The following is a 23210-nucleotide window of genomic DNA, read 5'->3' on the forward strand; positions in this document are numbered from 1 at the left end:
TGCCTGTGCATAGTAATGGCCATCTCTTGTACATAGACCATGACCCTCCCTTAATACTGCAATGACAGGCTAGTGAAATCTGCAGGATTGTGAGAGACAGTGATACAGTGAGTAACAACATTAGCACAAAGACACAACGAGTGTACACTTTGTACGAGCCCAGGGCTTAACACAATTAACACAGATGCTGGGCCTTAAGTGCCTGTATACAAGCACACATAACGAAACCATTATATGCACGTGTCTATCAGTATTTGTACAGTTCAAACCTAGCTAGGAGGGGTATGAAGGAAGCACGAAGCTGTAGTAGATGGAACACAGCGGACATCACCTGGATGTGAGGGACAATCAAACGGGGAGCATAACAAGATTCCACTGGCCTTTAATTTCGCCAATATAGCCAGTGCTAATTTTCGCATTGTCAACATCATGGGCATATGAATGTGATATTGATATTTGTTGTAGTAATATATAACTAGCCTGTTTTATGTGTACTTTGCATGTATGGAATCTACAAAGAGCGAATGCTGTTTCATTGCAATGCTGTGCTGTGTGGAAAGGTGTTTTGCAACGTTTCAGGAAAGAAGGTCTATGGAAAGAGATAACATTAGGAGGATGGTTGAGTTATCGTTAGAGGGAAGAGAAAGATAATAGAGATTACAAGATGGGAATAAGCTATAGTGATTAGAGTTGAGGAGGAGGAGACATATGCAAGAATTAGATATCAGTGAGGTGTAAGAGGGGAGAATGGGGGACTTGAAGGTTGCAAGAGAGAGGAAGGTTGATAGGGAAATATTGCTTCAGGTGAGTCAAGCAACCAGGTAGTTATACTGGAAAGGAACTTGAGATGGGTCTTCAGGACTTTCCTGAAGAGGAGTAGAGACTGGGGATAGCAGATTTTGATTAGGATAGAGTTCCATACCCTCAAGCCATAGTTAAAGGGCTCAGATACCATGGTATTATTCATACATTGGCCCAGGCATGCTTCTAGGTGATGCAGCAAGACTAGAATCTGATGCAGGTGGGTAGCGGGATAGAAGAACAGATACTTTGAGAAGATGAAGGTGTGAAATAACTTTGATTTTAAGAGCAAAAATAAAATATTCAATATCCCTGCCTTAATATAAAGAATGAGGCTTGTCAGTGCACATGGGGTGTTGAAGAAGTGGGAACGTATTAAGTGTCAAATATTGAAAACAACACTATCCCCATATCAGAGCCCCTCTGCTTGTCACTCCTGCTCCGTGGTTTCTCCTCATTGGCCCTTAATTTTCCCTTGCTGCACTCCTGTTTTGCCCACTTTGATCTCCTCTCATCCTGTTTTTTGCCTGCTTGCTCACTGTTGTGAGTCACTTTCACTAATCTCCATTGGTCCCCAACTGCTGCCCTTTTCCTGCCATTCTCAAGCACCGCTTCCCATCTCCCAGTGCCACTCCCAGGACCTATTTAATGGAGGCTGCAGCCCGATCCAATCAAGCAGGTCCTCATACCAGCTCCACTCTGGTTGTTGCTCCTGCTCCATTGTTTCTGCTCATTGGCCTTTCACTTTCCCTTGCTGCGCTTTTGTTTTGACTGTTTTCTGCATTGCTCGCTCTCCTTACTCTCTTCATCCATTTCTCTGACTCATGTTTGCCCACTTTCCTCTCCTCTCATCCTGTTTTTGCCTGCTTAGGCACTGTTCCTGGCCACTTCCCCTGATTTCCACCACTCCACCACTGCCGCCCTTTTCCTGCTGTTCTTGACCACAGCTTTTCACCTCCCAGTACACCTCCGAGGACCTACGTAATGGAGGTGCAGTGCAAACACAACTACGTCCACCACGCCAACAGATACCACTGCCGGAGAACTCCAGTGCAGTCTACTCAATGCATGATCACTCTTCAAACATGCCTTGGAGATCTGGGACATGATCTCCACCTTCACACTGAACGTTATCTTTCTCACAGACACCTGGGCGAAACCTGCGTCTGTGCCAGATATCACCCTCGCCATCACCAAAGGCTACAAGAAAAACCCACCAGAACCAAACCAACAAGCATGGAGGTGGAATAGCCATCATTTACAAGGAAACTATCTGCTGCATGACCTCCTCAGATGACTCAATCTCAATAATTTAGCATCTTAACTTCCAGCTTCACACTGACGGAAAAAGCACCATCAGAGGCGCCCTCACCTACAGACCACCAGGACCACACCCCAGCTCCTTCAATGCCATCTCTGACTTCATCACTCCGATCTTTATCGACTCTGAGCACTACATCTTCCTAGGAGATCTTAGCTTCCACATCAACAGCCACGTCAACACCAATACTACTGACCTCCTGGAAAGCATGAGCAACAATGGCCTCAAGTAATCATCACCGACCTCACCCACATCGCAGGACACACCCTCAACCCCATTTTTACTTCAAATGACAGAGTCCAATACAACCACATTTCACAGCTTACCTGAACTGATTACTACAATATTCACATAACCATCTCAGGACCAACATGAGCAGTCTTCCTCCGAACTCCACACTCAGAAACTGGAAAAAGATATCAGAAGACTAGTGGAACAACAATTTCAATTCAGACTCAGTTGAGCCTGTGGAGAACTCCTCCCAGTGGATCCCAGAATGTGCAGACACAATCGCCCTGCTAAGCCAGCCAAGTCCAATTGACCTGCCAGAAGAGCCAGCTGGTTCACCGCCAAATTGAAATCCATCTAACACAATTGCTAACAACTAGAACAGAAATGGCACACCAGAAAAGAGAAAGAAGACCATACCACCTGCAAGACAGCACTCAACCAGTAATACTGCCTCCTGAAAGAAACAATGACGAACGCCCTAGCAGACCAAAAAGAAGCTAGCGCTAACCACATTAAGGAGATCTTTGCCATTGTGAAGGAGTTCTCCAGCCACTGAGAACCACATCAAACCCCCCCAAGAATTGTGCAACACCCTGGCAGACTTCTTCCATGACAAGATCTCAGCCATCTACAAAACATTTGAACTCCAACCCCCCACCACCAACAGCATTAGCCTGCTCACACCCACGAATACAAACGCTGAACACCTGCTCGCCGATTGGGACCCTCTGACAACTCAAGCCACTATCTCCATCATGTACTCCGTGCACTCTAGAGCACCCATGAACCCCTGCCTGCATCACATTTTCAACCTCGGGAGAAAGACTATTGGCAAAGAGCTTACGAAAGACCTGAACACCTCCATCACCTCGGCCTCCTTCCCTGAAGACTGCAAACTCGCAGAAGTCAGACCCCTCCTGAAGAAATCAACCCCCAAATGTAGGAAAGTACCATCTTGCCTGGCATATTACCCCTATTTTTACTGCATGTATGTTTGTTTTTGCCTATGTGTCACAATGGGATCCTGCTAGCCAGGACCCCAGTGCTCATAAAGTATGCCCTGTATGTGTTCCCTGTGTGGTGCCTAACTGTATCACTGAGGCTCTGCTAACCAGAACCTCAGTGTTTATGCTCTCTCTGCTTTTAAAATTGTCACTGCAGGCTAGTGACTAATTTTACCAATTCTGATTGGCACACTGGAACACCCTAGTACATGGTACCTAGGTACCCAGGGTTTTGGGGTTCCAGGAGATCCCTATGGGCTGCAGCATTTCTTTTGCCACCCATAGGGAGCTCAGACAATTCTTACACAGGACTGCCACTGCAGCCTGAGTGAAATAACATCCACGTTATTTCACAGCCATTTTACACTGCACTTAAGTAACTTATAAGTCACCTATATGTCTAACAATCACTTAGTGAAGGTTAGGTGCAAAGTTACTTAGTGTGTGGGCACCCTGGTACTAGCCAAGGTGCCCCCACATTGTTCAGGGCAAATTCCCCGGACTTTGTGAGTGTGGGGACACCATTACACGCGTGCACTACATATAGGTCAATACCTATATGTAGCATCACAATGGTAACTCCGAACATGGCCATGTAACATGTCTAGAATCATGGAATTGTCACCCCAACACCATTCTGGTATTGGGGGGACAATTCCATGCATCCCCGGGTCTCCAGCATAGAGCACGGGTACTGCCAAACTAATTTTCCGGGGTCTCCTCTGCAGCTACCACTGCTGCCAACCCCTCAGACAGGTTTCTGGCCCCCTGGGGCCTGGGCTGCCCAGTCCCAGGAAGGCAGCACAAAGGATTTCCTCTGAGAGAGGGTGTTACACCCTCTCCCTTTGGAAATAGGTGTTAAAGGCCTGAGAGGAGTAGCCTCTCCTTGCCTCTGGAAATGCTCCGAAGGGCACAGATGGTGCCCTCCTTGCATAAGCCAGTCTACACCAGTCCAGGGATCCCCCCAGCCCTGCTCTGGCACGAAACTGAACAAAGTAAAGGGGAGTGACCACTCCCCTGACCAGCACCTCCCAGGGGAGGTGCCCAGAGCTCCTCCAGTGTGTCCCAGACCTCTGCCATCTTGGATGCAGAGGTGTGAGGGCACAATGGACAGCTCTGAGTGGCCAGTGCCAGCAGGTGACGTCAGAGACCCCTCCTGATAGGTGCTTACCTTTCTCTGTAGCCAATCCTCCTCTGTGGGCTATTTAGGGTCTCTCCTGTGGGTATCTCACCAGATAACGAATGCAAGAGCTGCACTTCCCTCTTTGACTTCTGCCAAGGATCGACCGCTGACTGCTCCAGGACGCCTGCAAAACCACAACAAAGTAGCAAGAAGACTACCAGCAACATTGTAGCACCTCATCCTGACGGCTTTCTCAACTGTTTCCTGGTGATGCATGCTCTGAGGACTGTCTGCCTTCACCCTGCACTGGAAGCCAAGAAGAAATCTCCAGTGGGTCGTCGGAATCTTCCCCTGCCAACGCAGGCACCAAACTTCTGCATCACCGGTCCTCTGGATCCCCTCTCATCCTGACGAGCGTGGTCCCTGGAACACAGGAGCTGGGTCCAAGTGTCCCCGACAGACCAATGGCCCTTCTGTCCAAATTTGGTGGTGGTAAGTCCTTGCCCCCCCACGCCAGACAGTAATCCTGTGTACTGCGTGAACTGCAGCTGCTCGGGCTTCTGTGCACTTTTGCAAGACTTCCTTTCTGCACAGCCTAGCCCAGATCCCCAGCACTCTGTACTGCATTGCCCAACTCGGTGAGTTGGACTCCGACGTCGTGGGACCCTCTTTTGTTGTTCTGAGTTGGCCGTCGTCCTCAGATCTTCTAAGTGCCTGTTCAGGTGCTTCTGCGGGTGCTGCCTGCTTCTGCGTGGGCTCTTCGTGTTGCTGAGCACCCCCTCTGTCTCCTTCTCCAAGAGGCGACCTCCTGGTCCCTCCTGGGCCCTGGCAGCATCCAAAACCTTCAACCGCAACTCTTGCAGCTAGCAAGGCTTGTTTGCAGACTTTCTGCATCCTCCAGCACGTTGTGGGACATCTTCTGACCAAAGGAGAAGTTCCTGGCATCTTCCGTTGTTGCATAATCTTCAGCTTCTTCCAGCTGAAGCTTTTGCACCTTCATCCGGGGTTTAGTGGGCTCCTGCCCCCCCCCGGACACTTGCGTGACTCTTGGACTTGGTCCCCTTCCTTTACAGGTCCTCAGGTCCAGGAATCCGTCTTCAGTGCTTTGCAGTCAGTTGTTGTCCTTGCAGAATCCCCTATCTTGACTTTATTGTCTTTCTGGGGTAGTAGGGTAACTTTACTCCTACTTTTCAGGGTCTTGGGGTGGGGTATCTTGGACACCCTTAGTGTTTTCTTACACTCCCAGTGACCCTCTACACACTACACTAGGCCTGGGGTCCATTTGTGGTTCACATTCCACTTTTGGAGTATATGGTTTGTGTTGCCCCTGGGCCTAATTCTCCCTATTCCATTCAATGGTGTTCTACAGTGTTTGCACTACTTCTCTAACTGTTACTTACCTGATTTTGGTTTGTGTGTGTATATGTTGTGTATATTACTTACCTCCTAAGGGAGTATATCCTCTGAGATACTTTTGGCATATTGTCACTAAAATAAAGTACCTTTATTTTTAGTAACTCTAAGTATTGTGTTTTCTTGTGATATAGTACTAAGTGATATAAGTGGTATAGTAGGAGCTTTGCATGTCTCCTAGTTCAGCCTAAGCTGCTCTGCTACAGCTACCTCTATCAGCCTAAGCTGCTAGAACACCTCTATTCTAGTAATAAGGGATAACTGGACCTGGCACAAAGTGTAAGTACCACAAGGTACCCACTATAAGCCAGGCCAGCCTTCTACACCAACCAGCAGAACCAAATAACTACCAGCCCATCTCCTTACTCCCCTTTCCTGAAAATGGCCTTAAAAAAGCAATGAACCAGCAACTCACCGAACACCTAGAAAACACCGCCTCCTGGACCACCCACAATCCAGATTCCGAGCCAACCACAGCTCTGAGGCAGCCCTTACTGCAGGCACTGATGACATCAGGGCCTCTTGGACCATGACAAAATTGTAGCCCTCATCGTCTTGAACATGTCAGCTGCCTTCGATATGGTCTCCCACCACAGATTGATCAACAGACTCCATCAAATCAGAGTCCAGGGAGACACCCTCAAATGGATTGCCTCATCGGAAGAACCCTGAGAATTTGTCTCCCACCATTCACCTTGAAATCCAAGAAGATCACCTGCAGTGTTCCCAAGGATTGTCCCTCAGGTGTACCTCTTCAACACATAGATGACCCCCGGCCAACATAGTAAGATCACAAGAACTGAAAATCATCTCATACATTGGTGACACACAGCTCATCCTCTCGCTGTCAGAAGACCCCTCCACCGTCAGAGCCAACTTCCACAGATGTATGGTGAATGTCACTGACTGGATAAAGGACAACTGTCTCAAGATCAAGATGGGGACAGACAGAAGTCCTTATCTTCAGGAACAACAACTAACCATGGAATAACTCATGTCAGCCTGATGAACTTGGCCATCCCCCGCCCGACAGACCATGCCCACACCTTTGGCATCATCTTGGACAGCAAGCTATCCATAAACAAACAGGTTAACATAGTCTCATCCACCTGCTACCACACCCTATGCATGCTCTGCACGATCTTCAAGTTGATCCCTATCAACACCAGAAGGACCGTCACGAAGGCCCCTGTAACCAGCAGGCTGGACTACAGGAACACACTCTACATAGGGATCACCACCCTCCTCGTGCAGAAACTACAGACAATACAAAACTCTGTGGCAAGACTCATCCTCGACCTCCCCAGATGGACCCACATCACATCCCACCTTAAGAAGCTACACTGACACCCAATACAAAAGAGATGAAAGTTCAAGATGTTGATTCATGCTTACAAATCCCTGTTCACTGAGGGACCAGCATACATCAACAAATACATAACTCTCTGCTGACTGACCAGACACATATGATTTGCTAGCCCCTCACTTGCAGGCACCCTTAGATCTGCCGAAGCAACAGTGGAGGACGCTACTTCCCTCACCCAGTGGCCAAAGCTTGGAACAACCTGCCCCTACACCTCAGGATTGACCTTCACTCCAACAAATCAGAAAAGGACACAAGACCTGGCTGTTCGAAGGAGCAGATGACACCAAGCAATTCGCCACTCTAGTGCCTTATAAATCTTTGATTGATTGATTGATTAGAGCAACAAATGCCACATTTTCTCCCTCAAGGCCTTGACATGCATAACAGTATATCCAGATCATCAGTGACATGCTACTGATAAGACTAATTTGGCCTTAACAAGCCACTCTCTAAAAAAAACAGGAATACCTCAATCCATCTTTCTCATAACTCCAGTCACTATTTCCATTTGAGGCATTTGCAGAGCTAGTCAGCAGACAAAATGCTTAAATTTACAGACTAAGATCACACAATTTGATGTTTGATTATAATATGAATATGGTACCATACAACACAAGACTCAGCTCCTCACTTCGACTGCATATGCCCACTCCCACTTTCATGTACCATAATTGCTCCTAATTTAGTAGATTGTCGGCCAATGACAATGCAATGATGAATAGCAACATTGGATAAGACCTACCTACATGTTGATACCCAGTACCAAAATCCAGCCATGTTGGGTGTTGTCTTAACAACTCACCCCCATGCCTACAAAGCATCAGTATCCTACATGTCTCGGCTTCATCGAAACTCCATATGTCAGTGTACTCTACAGAGGATAAAAAGAGCTATTGACACCTTTGAGCTGGTGTTGCCCACTGTGATCTCTCTACTATAAGCTCTCACTGTTTAACATCTTGTAAAAAGAGCAGCATGAATCATCACATAAAACAATATGGCAAACAGTGTGGGCCATAAATGCCAGTTTGGGCATGAATGCCAGTGGTTGTTCCCCTGGGACACTTGTCAATTACAGAAGATACTGCATAAACTTGTTTGGGTCCTTCTGTTGTATGCATGAGAGCTGTGCTGCATTACAGCTGTGGGTCCAAAGGTAAAGAAGCTTTTATTAGGGCTATGCGTGGGCTATATAGACCTAGTTACAGTCAAGGTGCCCCCAAAGGTGCACCTCGGAAGGAAGAAAAGGTCATCCCCTGAAGGAGAGTGCAGTCAGTGACTACGCCTACCTGTGGGAGGATCCGTGTCCTCCTTTCAAAATTAGGTCAGGTTTCTGCTTGCAGTGAAGGGCAGACCGCTGGCTTCATACTGTATGTCCTTCCTTTACTAATGCATTAATCAGAGTGGAGGTGAAAGTAGTTTGTGCACCACGCTGAGCAGTGCATTGACAGTATCAGGACATACTGCTCCAGACTGAGGCTGGTGCATCAAGTTAAGGGTGTACTGAAGAGCAGGACAGTGTGCCCTGTCTGTAATACAACCCCTGATGTGCATGGTCTGGAATCATGTTATGCCTCCTATTCACTTTTTAATCAAGCGGCCAGTGAGCATGGCAGAAATTTTGGAGAGAGAATGTATTTCATCCTCCAACTCTACATTTGAAGCCATATTAGAGGGAAAAGGAAATGTATTGCTTTTGCAAGCTACTTTGAAAAACTATGTAGTTTCAAGCAGATGAACAGAAAACAAGTTCTGTATTTTTCTCTGGATAATGTGAGAGATAGCCAGGTAGGATGCAGACACTTACTTCAGATTGCCCTGTTGGTGCTAGTCACTATCACTGTCATGACAGCACACTGGTGTTATATGATTGTAATGGCCTGCATTGTTTGGCATAAATGTGTGCAGGGGTCTATTTTTTGCATATGCAACTACAAAGTTTTATGTATATGGACAAAGTTGGCTATATGTGTCATTGCTGTCTCTGGTGCAGCTACACACACTCACCTTGTGCAGCTGTATTGTCACAAAATAGTAAATTTACCAGCCACCCTTGCACGCAATGGTGCCGGATGTCAGCCTTCTGAAGCAGAATCTAAAGACACTGGAAAATGTAAGTCCAATTCCAAACTGCACGTATCGTTGTGGGGAATTTGAGATTCCATTTTAAAGACAAGGGTCTTCCCCATCCCATCTGCATTGAGAAGGTTTGCGTTTGGACACCACAAGCCAGGCATGAGGAATATAAGGCTCGAGTGTCAAAAGCATCAAGAGGCAATGCCTGCGTTTTGACACTCGAGGTAACCTTCAAATGTCAATGCAGAATGAAAATGCCTCCCACTTCATGAGTGCCACGCATTGAGCAGTTCTCCTGGATAACTTTGCTTTTCTGCATGCTTTGAATTTGAGATAGATGCACGTGAAATGGGATGTTCTCATTTTAATATAATATGCCCCTATACAAACAATGACATTTCCCGTTAGGATTGGGTGAATGCCAATTATGTATGTTTGGAAGAGTTTTTACAGTAGATAATGGCCGCTCATATATATAGAGCTATTTGCGATTTCACATTTAGCTGGGAATGCAAAGCCTGCCTCTATTGTTAGTTGCCTTTCCTGCAAAATGTTTGTAAAATGGCCTTTGAATGATGGCAGGCTAATTTTATTGTGTGGTGATAAGAGGTCTTGCTAAATAAGTTTGGGCCTGTTTTAGAGATTGGCGGACGGGTTATTCCATCACAAACGTGATGGATATCCTGTCCGCCATATTAGGATGTCCACAGGATGTAATGGACTCGTAATACGGTGGACGGGATATCCGTCATGCTTGTGACGGAGTAACCCCATCTGCGAAACTGTAAATCAGGCCCTTTGTGTGATACATTGTCATTGTCCTCAATCCATCAAACACCCCTGCTCTGCCTCATCCGAATCCACAAGATGAAAACTGGAAGTCTCTCATTCTCCTACACCACACCCCAGACATGGAAAGACCTCCCTCAACACATCAGGGTCTCCTCCTCACTTCTTGATTTCCACAAGAAGCTGAAGACCTAGCTCTTCGTACAAGCACCTTCGGACTACACACCTTGCCCAAGCGCCTGGATTTCCTGTTGGGTGATTAGTGCGCTATATAGATCAATTTAACATAACATCAACTTACAACACACTGCACTGCAAAGACGTTAGGAATAACACACGTCCACTGAACTTGTGTCTATTACATACCCCAGACTCTCTTATCACTGCAGATTTTCTATGATTAAATTACTGCACCACTTTGAATAATATGGGGCCATTTTGATTTTCCTTCCATTCCCACTGCTCCTAATAACTGTAAGTTTCAATAACGCAATATTCTTCTGCAGAGTAGAAGTGATTTAATGACTGACATTGGAGCAAGGGAATCAGTCAGGTTCGAGTCACGGCCTCGGCTGAACATCCCGTCATTCTAGGCAAAAGCCTTAACCTCACTGTGCCAAAACATATTAGCAATGTAAGCTGCAGCTCGTGTAAAGCACGTATGTGCTTGGGCCATGTTCGAACTATATAAGGCAGTAAAAAAACAAATTACGTAACACCTGCTCAATTATATATTCATGTTCTGTAGCATTAGTGTTTTTTGCAACCTATAAACGTCTATTTTCAAAATATCTCTGAGATCTGGAGTAGAAATATGTCAGTGGGAGTATGCATGCTCGAGCTCGTTCACATAATATCAATGTGTATGTTCCACTATTTAAAATAAAGCTGCCTTTCTTTTCCTTTCTCACTGCTCCATACTCAACATTTTGCTTGGGGTCGTCCCTTCAAGGTCAGATGCATGCTCTTCTGCTGTATGCTCAGCATTTTCGCAGTGAGGTCAGCGAACATTTTCCAGGCAAATAGTTGCCTGCAACAGGGTTCTTCTACCATTAGCTTCATATGCTTTCTATGATCCGTATTAACAGCCTAGTCTGCCACACTCATCACAGAGAAAAGCTTCTGCTCCAGATGATAGAGATATTTTTGCAAAAAGAGCGACAACATTCAAGTTTCGATACACCAAAGTATGGACAAATGTCTGTTTTCTGTTGGAAATAGGTCACTTTCCAAACCAAGTGATTACGACCTTGGCGGAGGGGATTACTCTGTTAAACGTTCCACTACAGGGAGTGCAGAATTATTAGGCAAATGAGTATTTTGACCACATCATCCTCTTTATGCATGTTGTCTTACTCCAAGCTGTATAGGCTCGAAAGCCTACTACCAATTAAGCATATTAGGTGATGTGCATCTCTGTAATGAGAAGGGGTGTGGTCTAATGACATCAACACCCTATATCAGGTGTGCATAATTATTAGGCAACTTCCTTTCCTTTGGCAAAATGGGTCAAAAGAAGGACTTGACAGGCTCAGAAAAGTCAAAAATAGTGAGATATCTTGCAGAGGGATGCAGCACTCTTAAAATTGCAAAGCTTCTGAAGCGTGATCATCGAACAATCAAGCGTTTCATTCAAAATAGTCAACAGGGTCGCAAGAAGCGTGTGGAAAAACCAAGGCGCAAAATAACTGCCCATGAACTGAGAAAAGTCAAGCGTGCAGCTGCCACGATGCCACTTGCCACCAGTTTGGCCATATTTCAGAGCTGCAACATCACTGGAGTGCCCAAAAGCACAAGGTGTGCAATACTCAGAGACATGGCCAAGGTAAGAAAGGCTGAAAGACGACCACCACTGAACAAGACACACAAGCTGAAACGGCAAGACTGAGCCAAGAAATATCTCAAGACTGATTTTTCTAAGGTTTTATGGACTGATGAAATGAGAGTGAGTCTTGATGGGCCAGATGGATGGGCCCGTGGCTGGATTGGTAAAGGGCAGAGAGCTCCAGTCCGACTCAGACGCCAGCAAGGTGGAGGTGGAGTACTGGTTTGGGCTGGTATCATCAAAGATGAGCTTGTGGGGCCTTTTCGGGTTGAGGATGGAGTCAAGCTCAACTCCCAGTCCTACTGCCAGTTCCTGGAAGACACCTTCTTCAAGCAGTGGTACAGGAAGAAGTCTGCATCCTTCAAGAAAAACATGATTTTCATGCAGGACAATGCTCCATCACACGCGTCCAAGTACTCCACAGCGTGGCTGGCAAGAAAGGGTATAAAAGAAGGAAATCTAATGACATGGCCTCCTTGTTCACCTGATCTGAACCCAATTGAGGACCTGTGGTCCATCATCAAATGTGAGATTTACAAGGAGGGAAAACAGTACACCTCTCTGAACAGTGTCTGGGAGGCTGTGGTTGCTGCTGCACGCAATGTTGATGGTGAACAGATCAAAACACTGACAGAATCCATGGATGGCAGGCTTTTGAGTGTCCTTGCAAAGAAAGGTGGCTATATTGGTCACTGATTTGTTTTTGTTTTGTTTTTGAATGTCAGAAATGTATATTTGTGAATGTTGAGATGTTATATTGGTTTCACTGGTAATGATAAATAATTGAAATGGGTATATATATTTTTTTGTTAAGTTGCCTAATAATTATGCACAGTGATAGTCACCTGCACACACAGATATCCCCCTAACATAGCTAAAACTAAAAACAAACTAAAAACTACTTCCAAAAATATTCAGTTTTGATATTAATTAGTTTTTTGGGTTCATTGAGAACATGGTTGTTGTTCAATAATAAAATTAATCCTCAAAAATACAACTTGCCTAATAATTCTGCACTCCCTGTATATCCTATAGAACTTGTAATACTGCAGGCGGGATATCCGTCACGTTTCTGTTGAAGTAATCCCCTCCGCATAGGTAGTAATCAGGCCCCAGATGGATAGGGATGAATGATATAGTTAAGGTAGGGTTCGAGGTAAAGTGACACATGAATGGACTTCTAGAATCCTGGCCTTTATCTTAAAATGAAAAGGAGAAATCAGCAAAGTGCAAGGAGGAAAGTGTAAGCTAGTACCTTATAAAGATTTTAAGAAGACTCCTTCACACTACAATTCTATCTTCTGTAGTTTTTAAGTGCTATAAGTAACATATCTTAAAATTTGTCCATTTACGATCCTGATGGTCCTAGAAGAGGCACCTTTATAACTAAATATTTTTTTAAAACATGATGATTATTCATGGCCCCATTCTAGGAGTGTGATTATCTCACTGTTGGTGGTAAATGGAAAATGGCACCAAAAGTATGGTACTACCCATTTCAAAGGAGGAAGACAAAGGCCCTCATTACTACCCTGGCTGTTTTGGAGGTTGTACCGCCAACAGGCTGGGGGTACAAACTCGTAGATTGTCGCACCGCCACGACCGGCGGCTTCCCGCCATGTTCGTCCCAGTGGTTTTAATCCGCCAGAGCAGCGCTGCTTGCAGCGCTACCCAGGGGATTACGAGTCCCCTTCCCGCCAGCCTGTCCACCGCCATGGAAAGGCTGGCGGAAAGGGGAGTCGCGGGGACCCCTGGCACAGCCCCGCACTGCTTTTCACTGTCTGCACAGCAGACAGTGAAAAGTGCGACGGGTGCACCTGCACCCGTCGCACGCCCGCAACACCGCCGTCTCCATTTGGAGCCGGCTCCCATGTTGCGGCCCACATCCCCGCTGGGCCGGCGGGCGGAAACCGGCCCAGCGGGGTTGTCGAAATGGGTACGGCGGGATTGCTGCAGCATTAGTGGCCGCATAATGAGGCCCAAAGTCTGCTATATTACCACTGGAATGGCTCTGGTGAAGGTCGTGTAACCAGTAAATATGTTTGAAAGTGAACAGATAGTTGCAGCAGAAAGAACATTGCCAGGGATACAAACAGGCTGGGAAGTAGCCAGCAACCAGATTGCCCCAGGAAAGTTAAGATGTTTACTATTACTGATCACATCATTAGGGTTCTGTCTAGGCTGGGAAGCTGATTTTACCTGGATTAACACACACCCCTCGGTCGGTACAAGAAGATGCTTTTGATGAGTCTAAATATGAAGGGCACTCGTAAAAGACACTTTGATGAACTGGATAAATCGCTCCTCGTCTGGTGTCAGCACAATGATGGTTAGATTAATGAGAGTTTACAGTGAAACTGGAATAAAATATTCAGCAATACATTGCCTTCATTAAGTGAATGAGTGTGAATAAATGGAGCAATTTCTTGCAGTATTTATCCTTTCTGAGTGGGTGACATGCCTAGATGGAATCCTTGATTTTGTATCATCATAGATTCAGGGAGCTGAAATATATTCAATAGCTAGGGGTGCTAGCATGGAGGTTTCACCGCCTACCCCAGTGACGAAATATCAAAGTATTCAGTACCCGGTGACGAAGTAACAAAGGTGAATGCACCTAAAGCAAGTAATAAAGTTTATAATATGGCTGGCAGCTGTTTTGGGTTAGTGCCCGTGTTAACGGTTAGCTTTCCTCATTTTTTGGTTATCTCATATGAAGCCCTATTATGGTTCAGATGATGGTAATGGACACAAATGTAGTACTTTGTATCACACCTTTTAAACCACTTTCAAGAAAGCTTGCAGACCACATAATTAAAATTCTGCACACCATAAGACTCAGGTAGGATCAGTGTGGCTGAAACCCATATGTTGACAATATTCAATAGGTAACCCTTCTTATTTCCCCATCTCTCCATGTCACCTCACCTTAAACCACTGCATTGATTGGATGTAGGGATGAAGCACCCACACCTCCTGCAAAGAAACTTCATGTTAAGCACCAGTGAAATACCACCAGAGCCACACTATGCTCAAGCTTTACTGTCAAATTTAGCTTTTCCATCCTCGAAACACAATATAAAGGAGCAGTATCACCAGAGGGTGCAAATATAAATTCAATCCCTTTTAGAGTAACAGAAGTAAGAAAGGCTTATCCAGACAGTACTGGCTAGCAATGCTGGTGGTGGTGGCCTGAAGAAGTCAAGTTAATGCTTTATGTCATGCAGCATTTTTCAATAATTTTACTGCTGATACTTAGTGGTATACCTAGCATGACAGTGTTGGTAGTTCTGTCCATGCGCGTAGATTGGTCTGTAAGATTGGGGTGGGGCTCTGGATTTCAAAACAATCACGTTGGCACATAATGTTGAAATACATTATATGGCAAGCTGGTGCATAAGAGGGCCTTATGAGCAGTGGAAAGGGAGAGAAATGCAGATTGGTAGGTGCACTAAGTGAGGCAAAGCACATTATTTTGTGAAATAACCAACATTTTTGAAGTATTCCCAAAGAGATTGAGGGAGAAAGTGTGTGTAAAATTCCTGATAAAATTTGACATGACACCTCATTATACCCATCTAAAAGCCCCTGTATCCAACAATTTATCACAAGATACATTTGTTAGGGGGGCTGTAACACCCCCCTGACCCCCAAAGCTACAACCTCGGTTCTGGCCTTAATAATGATGTGGCCTAAATCAACTGGATTATGTTCCCTGAGAGTACAATAATGCACTTTCATGTTAAACATCAATTAAAAATCATTAAGTCCCAAGAAAATCACTAACATACATGATAGTGTACGCATTAACCTCAATTCACCAAAATGCCAGGGGTAACGGAAGTGATATCGAATGCCCATCACGCGCAGTTAGTCCTTAAATTTCACTCTCACACACGTGCTTACGCTCTCACACACATCTACTCTCTCTCTCTCATGTAAACACTCACCCACCTGTGAGCACGTACACAACATACATTTAATAGAATTTTCTTAAATATGAGCTGCCACTGTATTCCAGGCACTAACTTTGTCACCTATTCGGCCAGGAGTCGCAAAGACAGTGTTAGGGATTGCAAGGGGCAAGCCAAGGGTCGCAACTGGATCACAAGTTTGATTTGGAAAGTCAAATTTTTGTGTTACATTATGTACAAGGAATAATGAGATGCAATAGCACAAGCTCGATGTCAACTAATGTTGTTTTTCAGAGCTAGTACTTCCAGCATGCTATGGAACTTTAAATCTTAGAAAACAACACATATAGCCTATGGAGGCAAGATAAAGTACGATGACGTGGACAAACAGACAAAAGCAATACTGCACCGAGATATAACTAAGAATAACAGCAACTAATTACCAATGTGCTTTTACTTGCAAATAAATCAGTCTGTATATTAATAAAAGTATAAAAACTAAAACACACACCTGTTGAACAAACATATGAATATAAATTACACAACCAGTGTTTAATTAATAAAAGAATAAACGGTGGGGCTTAAAACATTTTGCTCAGAAGCCAGCGGCCAGCACTATCAAAGGTTGGGGTGCCATATGCAAAGGCTGAGCAGTCCTGATTCCAAATCGCGCCTCTTTAATCCACCACTAGACATGTCCTGCCTTTTCACCTCACTTTTAAAAGTTGATTTAATTCCTTCTTTCTTCGTCACTGTTTTTCCATCTTTCTCTTCCTCAATGCCGGTCCCCCAAAATGTTAGCGGGGCCCACCTTCAACCACTGCCTCAAATTAAGCACTGTGCAGCACAAACTGTTCCCATAAAATTCACTTTCAACCAGAAACAGAGCCTTACCTTCCTTCTTCCATGCCGAGGCAAATAGTAGATACATCCGAATTGTTCACATTTTCACTTTCAAGAGCGTCCTCTAGCTCGTGATTTCTTTCCTCAGGAATGTACACCATACTGAGGATGCGAGATTCCACGTTAAAGCATTCGATGACCTTGGGAGAGCAATTTTGCAAAGAAACTATTGCAATTTGACCCATTTGATTTGTGCAGCTGCAAATCTAAAACAAAACAGCAGAGCATAAGTAAGTGTGAAACTCTTCACGTTTGCAGCAGCTATCTACAGTAAGTAACATTTTACCTTTCCAAATATTTCCAGTGTTTGTCCTCTTATTTTTCTAACTTGAAAAGTACGTTCTCTGTCTAATCTGTAGCACGGTGAGATATTGGTTGGCATCTCTATTTTTTTATATACATGATCGTTTGGAGGGGGCGAGGAAAGGAAAATGTTACCTGTAAACCAACTGTTTGCATCTTGTCGTACTGTAGATGACATACTTAGCACTCACACCTCTTGTAGATCACATACATTGCACTATCTTGCCATCTAGTGTTGGGTTTCGAATGTTACAAGTTTTTCACTTCAAGGATTTATGTTTCAGTTTTGAGAATTATTTCTGATCAGGTCGATGGAAACTACTATACTGGATTTTCCTGTCAGACTAGGTGAGTTTTCTTGTGTGTGTTAGGAAAGCTTTCTAACAAATACTTTACTATTCAACCACAGGGAAGGTGGGTGGCACATGAGAATCTACAACACACGCCGCGAACAGTTAGTTACAGGCAAGTAAGATTTTTTGGTCGCAACATATTTTGTAGTAGATCACCTGCTTTTCACCAACTACCAAAACGCGCCCAATCCCCTGAGGCGAATAGAAATGAGAGCCATAAATAGCAAACAATGTTTTTTTGAAGGTGAGAGCCGATTAACACATTTCTGACTTGCAAAGATATACAAATGATACCTCGCCAAGTAAAGCCATATACATATATTTTTTTACACATGGAATGTGCCGGCAGGATGTCTCTGAGATGTCTATTTGCACACACATAGCAAATCTGTATGTAATCTATATGGCTGCATCCCCTTTAGAGATTGGTTTCCCAAGAAATAGGGAGGCATAGGAGATAAACAACTGTTATGATTTGCGTAACTGTTTTGTATTGTCTGTGTAATACATGAGGGCTTACTTGTGATCTAGGAAAAGTAGTGTTCTTTGCCTTTGTGGGCTTGAAGGAAATGTTCTTCCACTGATAGCACTTGGGGTTGACTAACTTTACACAAGGAATGTCATATATAAAAAATGTAACTATCCATGTTAAGGCCTGTAGTGACCAGAAGAGAAGTGGTTCAAAAGACAAACCAATAACTGAGGTACCAAGTTGGAAACAAGCTTTGGCAAAGCCAATATATTACGCCCATGCAAAATCTACTGGTTTGTCATTCATAGACTTAAGTCTTGGTTGGTGCACTGGAAAATAGTGCTACGAGGTCACAGCCTGTGACAGAAAGCACTGTGAATATGTAATTTTATTTCCAAACTCACATTACACTCAGTTTAAGATAGGCTGCTACAAAATGCGCAAAATGTTGTTAGCTCTTTGCACTACCACTCAAAAGAATAAATCTTTGTCATCACAAAGCTTCAAGTGATTAGGTCAATTAAAGCCTTTACCGACTCCAAAGTATCCTTTACATTTGATTTTATGATTAAGCCAGTGCTTAATTTGTACCGGTGGTTTCTGGTGTTTAGCACCATCACTTATTTGGCAGGGATATGTCTATTGAATTTTTCTACCCTGGGCGGTGGGCCCAGTGATTAAGGTCTTTGTTCTGCCAAAACTTCTTTTATTTGCCCATACTAGAAATACATTGAATTAAATAATTGGTTCAACGCAATTATGATGCAGGTGATAACAAGTGAAAGGTAACGGCTCAGTGTACAGTAAACTACATAATGCTAAATATAACAGAAAGAATACAGAAGCTTTTTAGTTTCAGTGGCAGGCAAGTAGTTTGAAGATCTCCAGCAGGATCGGAGAACCATTTAAGATATAGCACCCTATTCCAGATTCAAGAAGTGGGACCAGTGACCAGGAGTTGGTCACTTCTACTGAAGTCAGAAAATGAAGTAGTGGGACAGAACAACCATCCATTCAGCAAAATGTGGTAAGTGCTTTCACAGCAACCAACTGGGTCATGAGCAGATGTAGGGCCTGCCAGTCTTCCTAAACGTCTGCACATATGAGGAGCACAGGCTCCTTCTCCACAGCTCCTCTTATCATGTACTCTGAAGAGCTGCAGTCCTCCAGTGCAGCTGCAGATATGAAGTTATCTGAAGAGCCGTTGTCCTTTAGCACAAATGAGACCCTCCAAGGAGCTGTTATCCTCTCATAAGGCATCCCTGAAGGCTGATGTCCTCTCTGGTGTAGCAGTCAAGTGGAACATCCCTTTTAGGCTTCTGTAGGAAAGTACCATCTTGCATGGCATGTTACCCCCATATTTCACTGTATATATGTTGTTTTAGTCTATGTGTCACTTGGACCCTGCCAGGCAGAGCCCCAGTGTTCATAAGTATGTGCCCTGTATGTGTTCCCTGTGTGATGCCTAACTGTCTCACTGAGGCTCTGCTAACCAGAACCTCAGTGGTTATGCTCTCTCTGCTTTCCAAATTTGTCACTAACAGGCTAGTGACCAAATTTACCGATTCACATTGGCATACTGGTACACCCATATAATTCCCTTGTATATGGTACTGAGGTATTGGGGTTCCAGGAGATCCCTATGGGCTGCAGCATTTATTTTGCCACCCATAGGGAGCTCTGACAATTCTTACACAGGCCTGCCACTGCAGCCTGCGTGAAATAACGTCCACGTTATTTCACAGCCATTTACCACTGCACATAAGTAACTTATAAGTCACCTATGTGTCTAACCTTCACCTAGTAAAGGCTGGGTGCAAAGTTACTTAGTGTGTGGGCACCCTGGCACTAGCCAAGGTGCCCCCACATCGTTCAGGGCAAGTTCCCCGGACTTTGTGAGTGCGGGGACACCATTACACACGTGCACTATACATAGGTCACTACCTATGTATAGCGCCACAATGGTAACTCCGAACATGGCCATGTAACATGTCTAAGATCATGGAATTGTCCCCACAATACCATTCTGGTATTGGGGGGACAATTCCATGATCCCCCGGGTCTCTAGCACAGAACCCGGGTGCTGCCAAACTGCCTTTGGGGGTCGGCACTGCAGCTGCTGCTGCTGCCAACCCCTCAGCCAGGTTTCTGCCCTCCTGGGGTCCAGGCAGAACAAAGGATTTCCTCTGAGAGAGGGTGTTACACTCTCTCCCTTTGGAAATAGGTGTGAAGGGCTGGGGAGGAGTAGCCTTCCCCAGCCTCTGGAAATGCTTTGATGGGCAGAGATGGTGCCCCTCTCTGCATAAGCCAGTCTACACCGGTTCAGGGATCCCCCAGCCCTGCTCTGGCACCAAACTGGACAATGGAAAGGGGATTGACCACTCCCCTGACCAGTACCTCCCAGGGGAGGTGCCCAGAGCTCCTCCAGTGTGTCCCAGACCTCTGCCATCTTAGAAACAGAGGTGTTGGGGGCACACTGGACTTCTCTGAGTGGTCAGTGCCAGCAGGTGACGTCAGAGGCTCCTTCTGATAGGCTCTTACCTCTCTTGGTAGCCAATCCTCCTTCCTTGGTAGCCAAACCTCCATTTCTGGCTATTTAGGGTCTCAGCTTTGGGGAATTCTTTAGATAACGAACGCAAGAGCTCACCAGAGTTCCTCTGCATCTCCCTCTTCACCTTCTACCAAAGGATCGACCGCTGATTGCTCCAGGATGCCTACAAAACTACAACAAAGTAGCAAGACGACTACCAGCAACATTGTAGCACCTAATCCTGCCGGCTTTCTCGACTGTTTCCAGGTGGTGCATGCTCTGGGGGTAGCCTGCCTTCACCCTGCATCAGAAGCTCCGAAGAAATCTCCTGTGGGTCAACGGAATCTTCCCCCTTCTAACGCAGGCACCAAAAGACTGCATCACTGGTCCTCTGGGTCCCCTCTCATCCTGACAAGCGTGGTCCCTGGAACACAGCAACTCTGTCCAGGTGACTTCCACAGTCCAGTGACGCTTCAGTCCAAGTTTGGTGGAGGTAAGTCCTTGCCTCCCCATGCTAGACTGCAAACCTGTGTACTGTGTAATTTGCAGCTGCTCCAGCTCCTGGGCACTCTTCCAGGATTTCCTTTGTGCACAGCCTACCCTGGGTCCCCAGCACTCTGTCCTGCAGTGCTCAACCCTCTGAGTTGGCCTCCGACGTCGTGGGACCCTCTTTTGTAACTCTGCGTTGACTCTGGTTCACAAATCTTTTAAGTGCCTGTTCGGGTACTTCTGTGGGTGCTGCCTGCTTCTGTGGGGGCTCTCTGAGTTGCTGAGCGCCCCCTCTGTCTCCTCTTCCAAGGGGCCACATCCTGGTCTTTCCTGGTCCCCAGCAGCACCTAAAAACCTCTAACACAACCCTTGCAGCTAGCAAGGCTTGTTTGCTGCATTTCTGCATGGGAACACTTCTGTAACCTTCATCGCAACGTGGGACATCTTCCATCCAAAGGAGAAGTTCCTAGTCCTCTTCATTCTTGCAGAATTCCAAGCTTCTTCCATCCAGAGGCAGCTTACTTGCACCTTCATCTGTGGTTTCCTGGACTCCTACCCCCCCTGGACACTGTCACGACTATTGGACTTGGTCCCTTTGCTTTGCATGTCCTCAGGTCCAGGAATCCATTTTCAGTGCACTGCTGGTGTTTGTTGTTCTTGCAGAATCCCCCTATCACGACTATTGTGCTCTTTTGGGGTAGTAGGTGTACTTTACTCCTACTTTTCAGGGTCTTGGGGTGGGGTATCTTGGACAACCTGACTATTTTCTTACAGTCCCAGTGACCCTCTACAAGCTCCCATAGGTCTGGGGTCCATTCGTGATTCACATTCCACTTTTGGAGTATATGGTTTGTGTTGGTCCTAGACCTATGTTTGCCTATTGCAACCTATTGTAATTCTACACTGTTTGCATTACTTTTCTGACTATTACTTACCTATTTTTGGTTTGTGTACATATAACTTGTGTATATTACTTACCTTCTTACTGAGGGTACTCACTGAGATACTTGTGGCATATTGTCATAAAAATAAAGTACCTTTATTTTAATAACTCTGTATTGTGTTTTCTTGTAATATTGTGCATATGATATAAGTGGTATAGTAGGAGCTTTGCATGTCTCCTAGTTTAGCCTAAGCTGCTTTGCCATATCTACCTTCTATCAGCCTAAGCTGCTAGAAACACCTCTATTCTACTAATAAGGGATAACTGGACCTGGCACAAGGTGTAAGTACCATTGGTACCCACTACAAGCCAGGTCAGCCTCCTACATGTATTAAATGTATAAATTAATGTTCTATTTTAATTCACTTTGGTTAGCCTAAGTGAGGCCTGCAAGGCACTGATTTTTGACTGTGCAGAAAATGTTTAATCATTCTTGCTAATGTGTACTTTTCTCTTAGACGATGTTCTCATGAGAATGCTAGCTTGGGAATAGATATTCTATTGTTTTATGCAGAGTAGACTTGAGAACCCAACCTTGAACACAGCCGATTCAGGAACTGTGGAATACATATGTATACAAATGTTTCAATTCGCATGGATGAGTTACGATGGAAGCTGTTCCACATGAAGAACATGATGTCGCAGTCTGAGTCGTCTGACTGCTTGCCATTTGACGTTCTGATGGACAAATCATCTTACTTTCCTTTAGAACCTGAACCGCTCTGACTCTGAGAGGTATAATATTCTCTACACTCTTTGGAATGCCCTGCTGAGAATTAGAGATTTCTCCCTTGACCCAGAGATGAAGACTCTTGACCAAGCTTCTGAAATGCTGACGCCTTCCCTTTTAACCTACTTTTTGTCAACCTTAGTCACCTGTTTCCCCAGATTTCATCTTTCCAAATTCTTTTTGTCCTCTTTGTGCTTTTTGACTATTTCCCTAAATGTGCTTGCCCCAGCACATGCTAAAAGGATTTGCTAATTCATGAGCCTTCCACTTTGTTCAGGTTATCAGAATTGCAAATTTAGAACAGCTAAATGATTAACAGAAATAGACAGTGTGGGTTTCCTCCTTTTCAAATGTTCTTATTGCTTTTCTGTTTAGCAGTTATTGAATGTCTAGTATTTATAATGATCATTTGTTTGAACATTTTGGGAGGTTTGGACAGCCTATCATGATTTTGCATCTTTATAGTCTTGTTTTGAGAATTATCTATGTTATTTTGAGCATTAATCTGTAATAAACACCCTTGGATTTTATTCCAGCTTGGAGTATTCTTTGTTTGGCTAAATTAGTCATTATTACCTAAATTGATTGTTGAAGTTTTGATGCCTTTGTCTCTACTCCCTTATG

At 44.8% G+C, this 23210-nt stretch overlaps 1 protein-coding gene across 3 annotated transcripts in view; it reads right to left on the reverse strand.

Moving 5' to 3' along the window:
* ARHGEF10 (Rho guanine nucleotide exchange factor 10) overlaps window positions 1-23210 on the reverse strand; it is a 949815-nt gene that overhangs the window by 342413 nt on the left and 584192 nt on the right. For all 3 annotated transcript variants that reach the window (XM_069235817.1, XM_069235818.1, XM_069235819.1), the window contains one exon: window positions 16758-16972. In XM_069235817.1, the coding sequence (XP_069091918.1) occupies window positions 16758-16972 (215 nt within the window). The remainder of the gene's footprint in view (window positions 1-16757; window positions 16973-23210) is intronic.

The sequence above is a fragment of the Pleurodeles waltl genome, chromosome 5, assembly GCF_031143425.1.
Source record: "Pleurodeles waltl isolate 20211129_DDA chromosome 5, aPleWal1.hap1.20221129, whole genome shotgun sequence".
Taxonomy (NCBI): Eukaryota; Metazoa; Chordata; class Amphibia; order Caudata; family Salamandridae; genus Pleurodeles; species Pleurodeles waltl.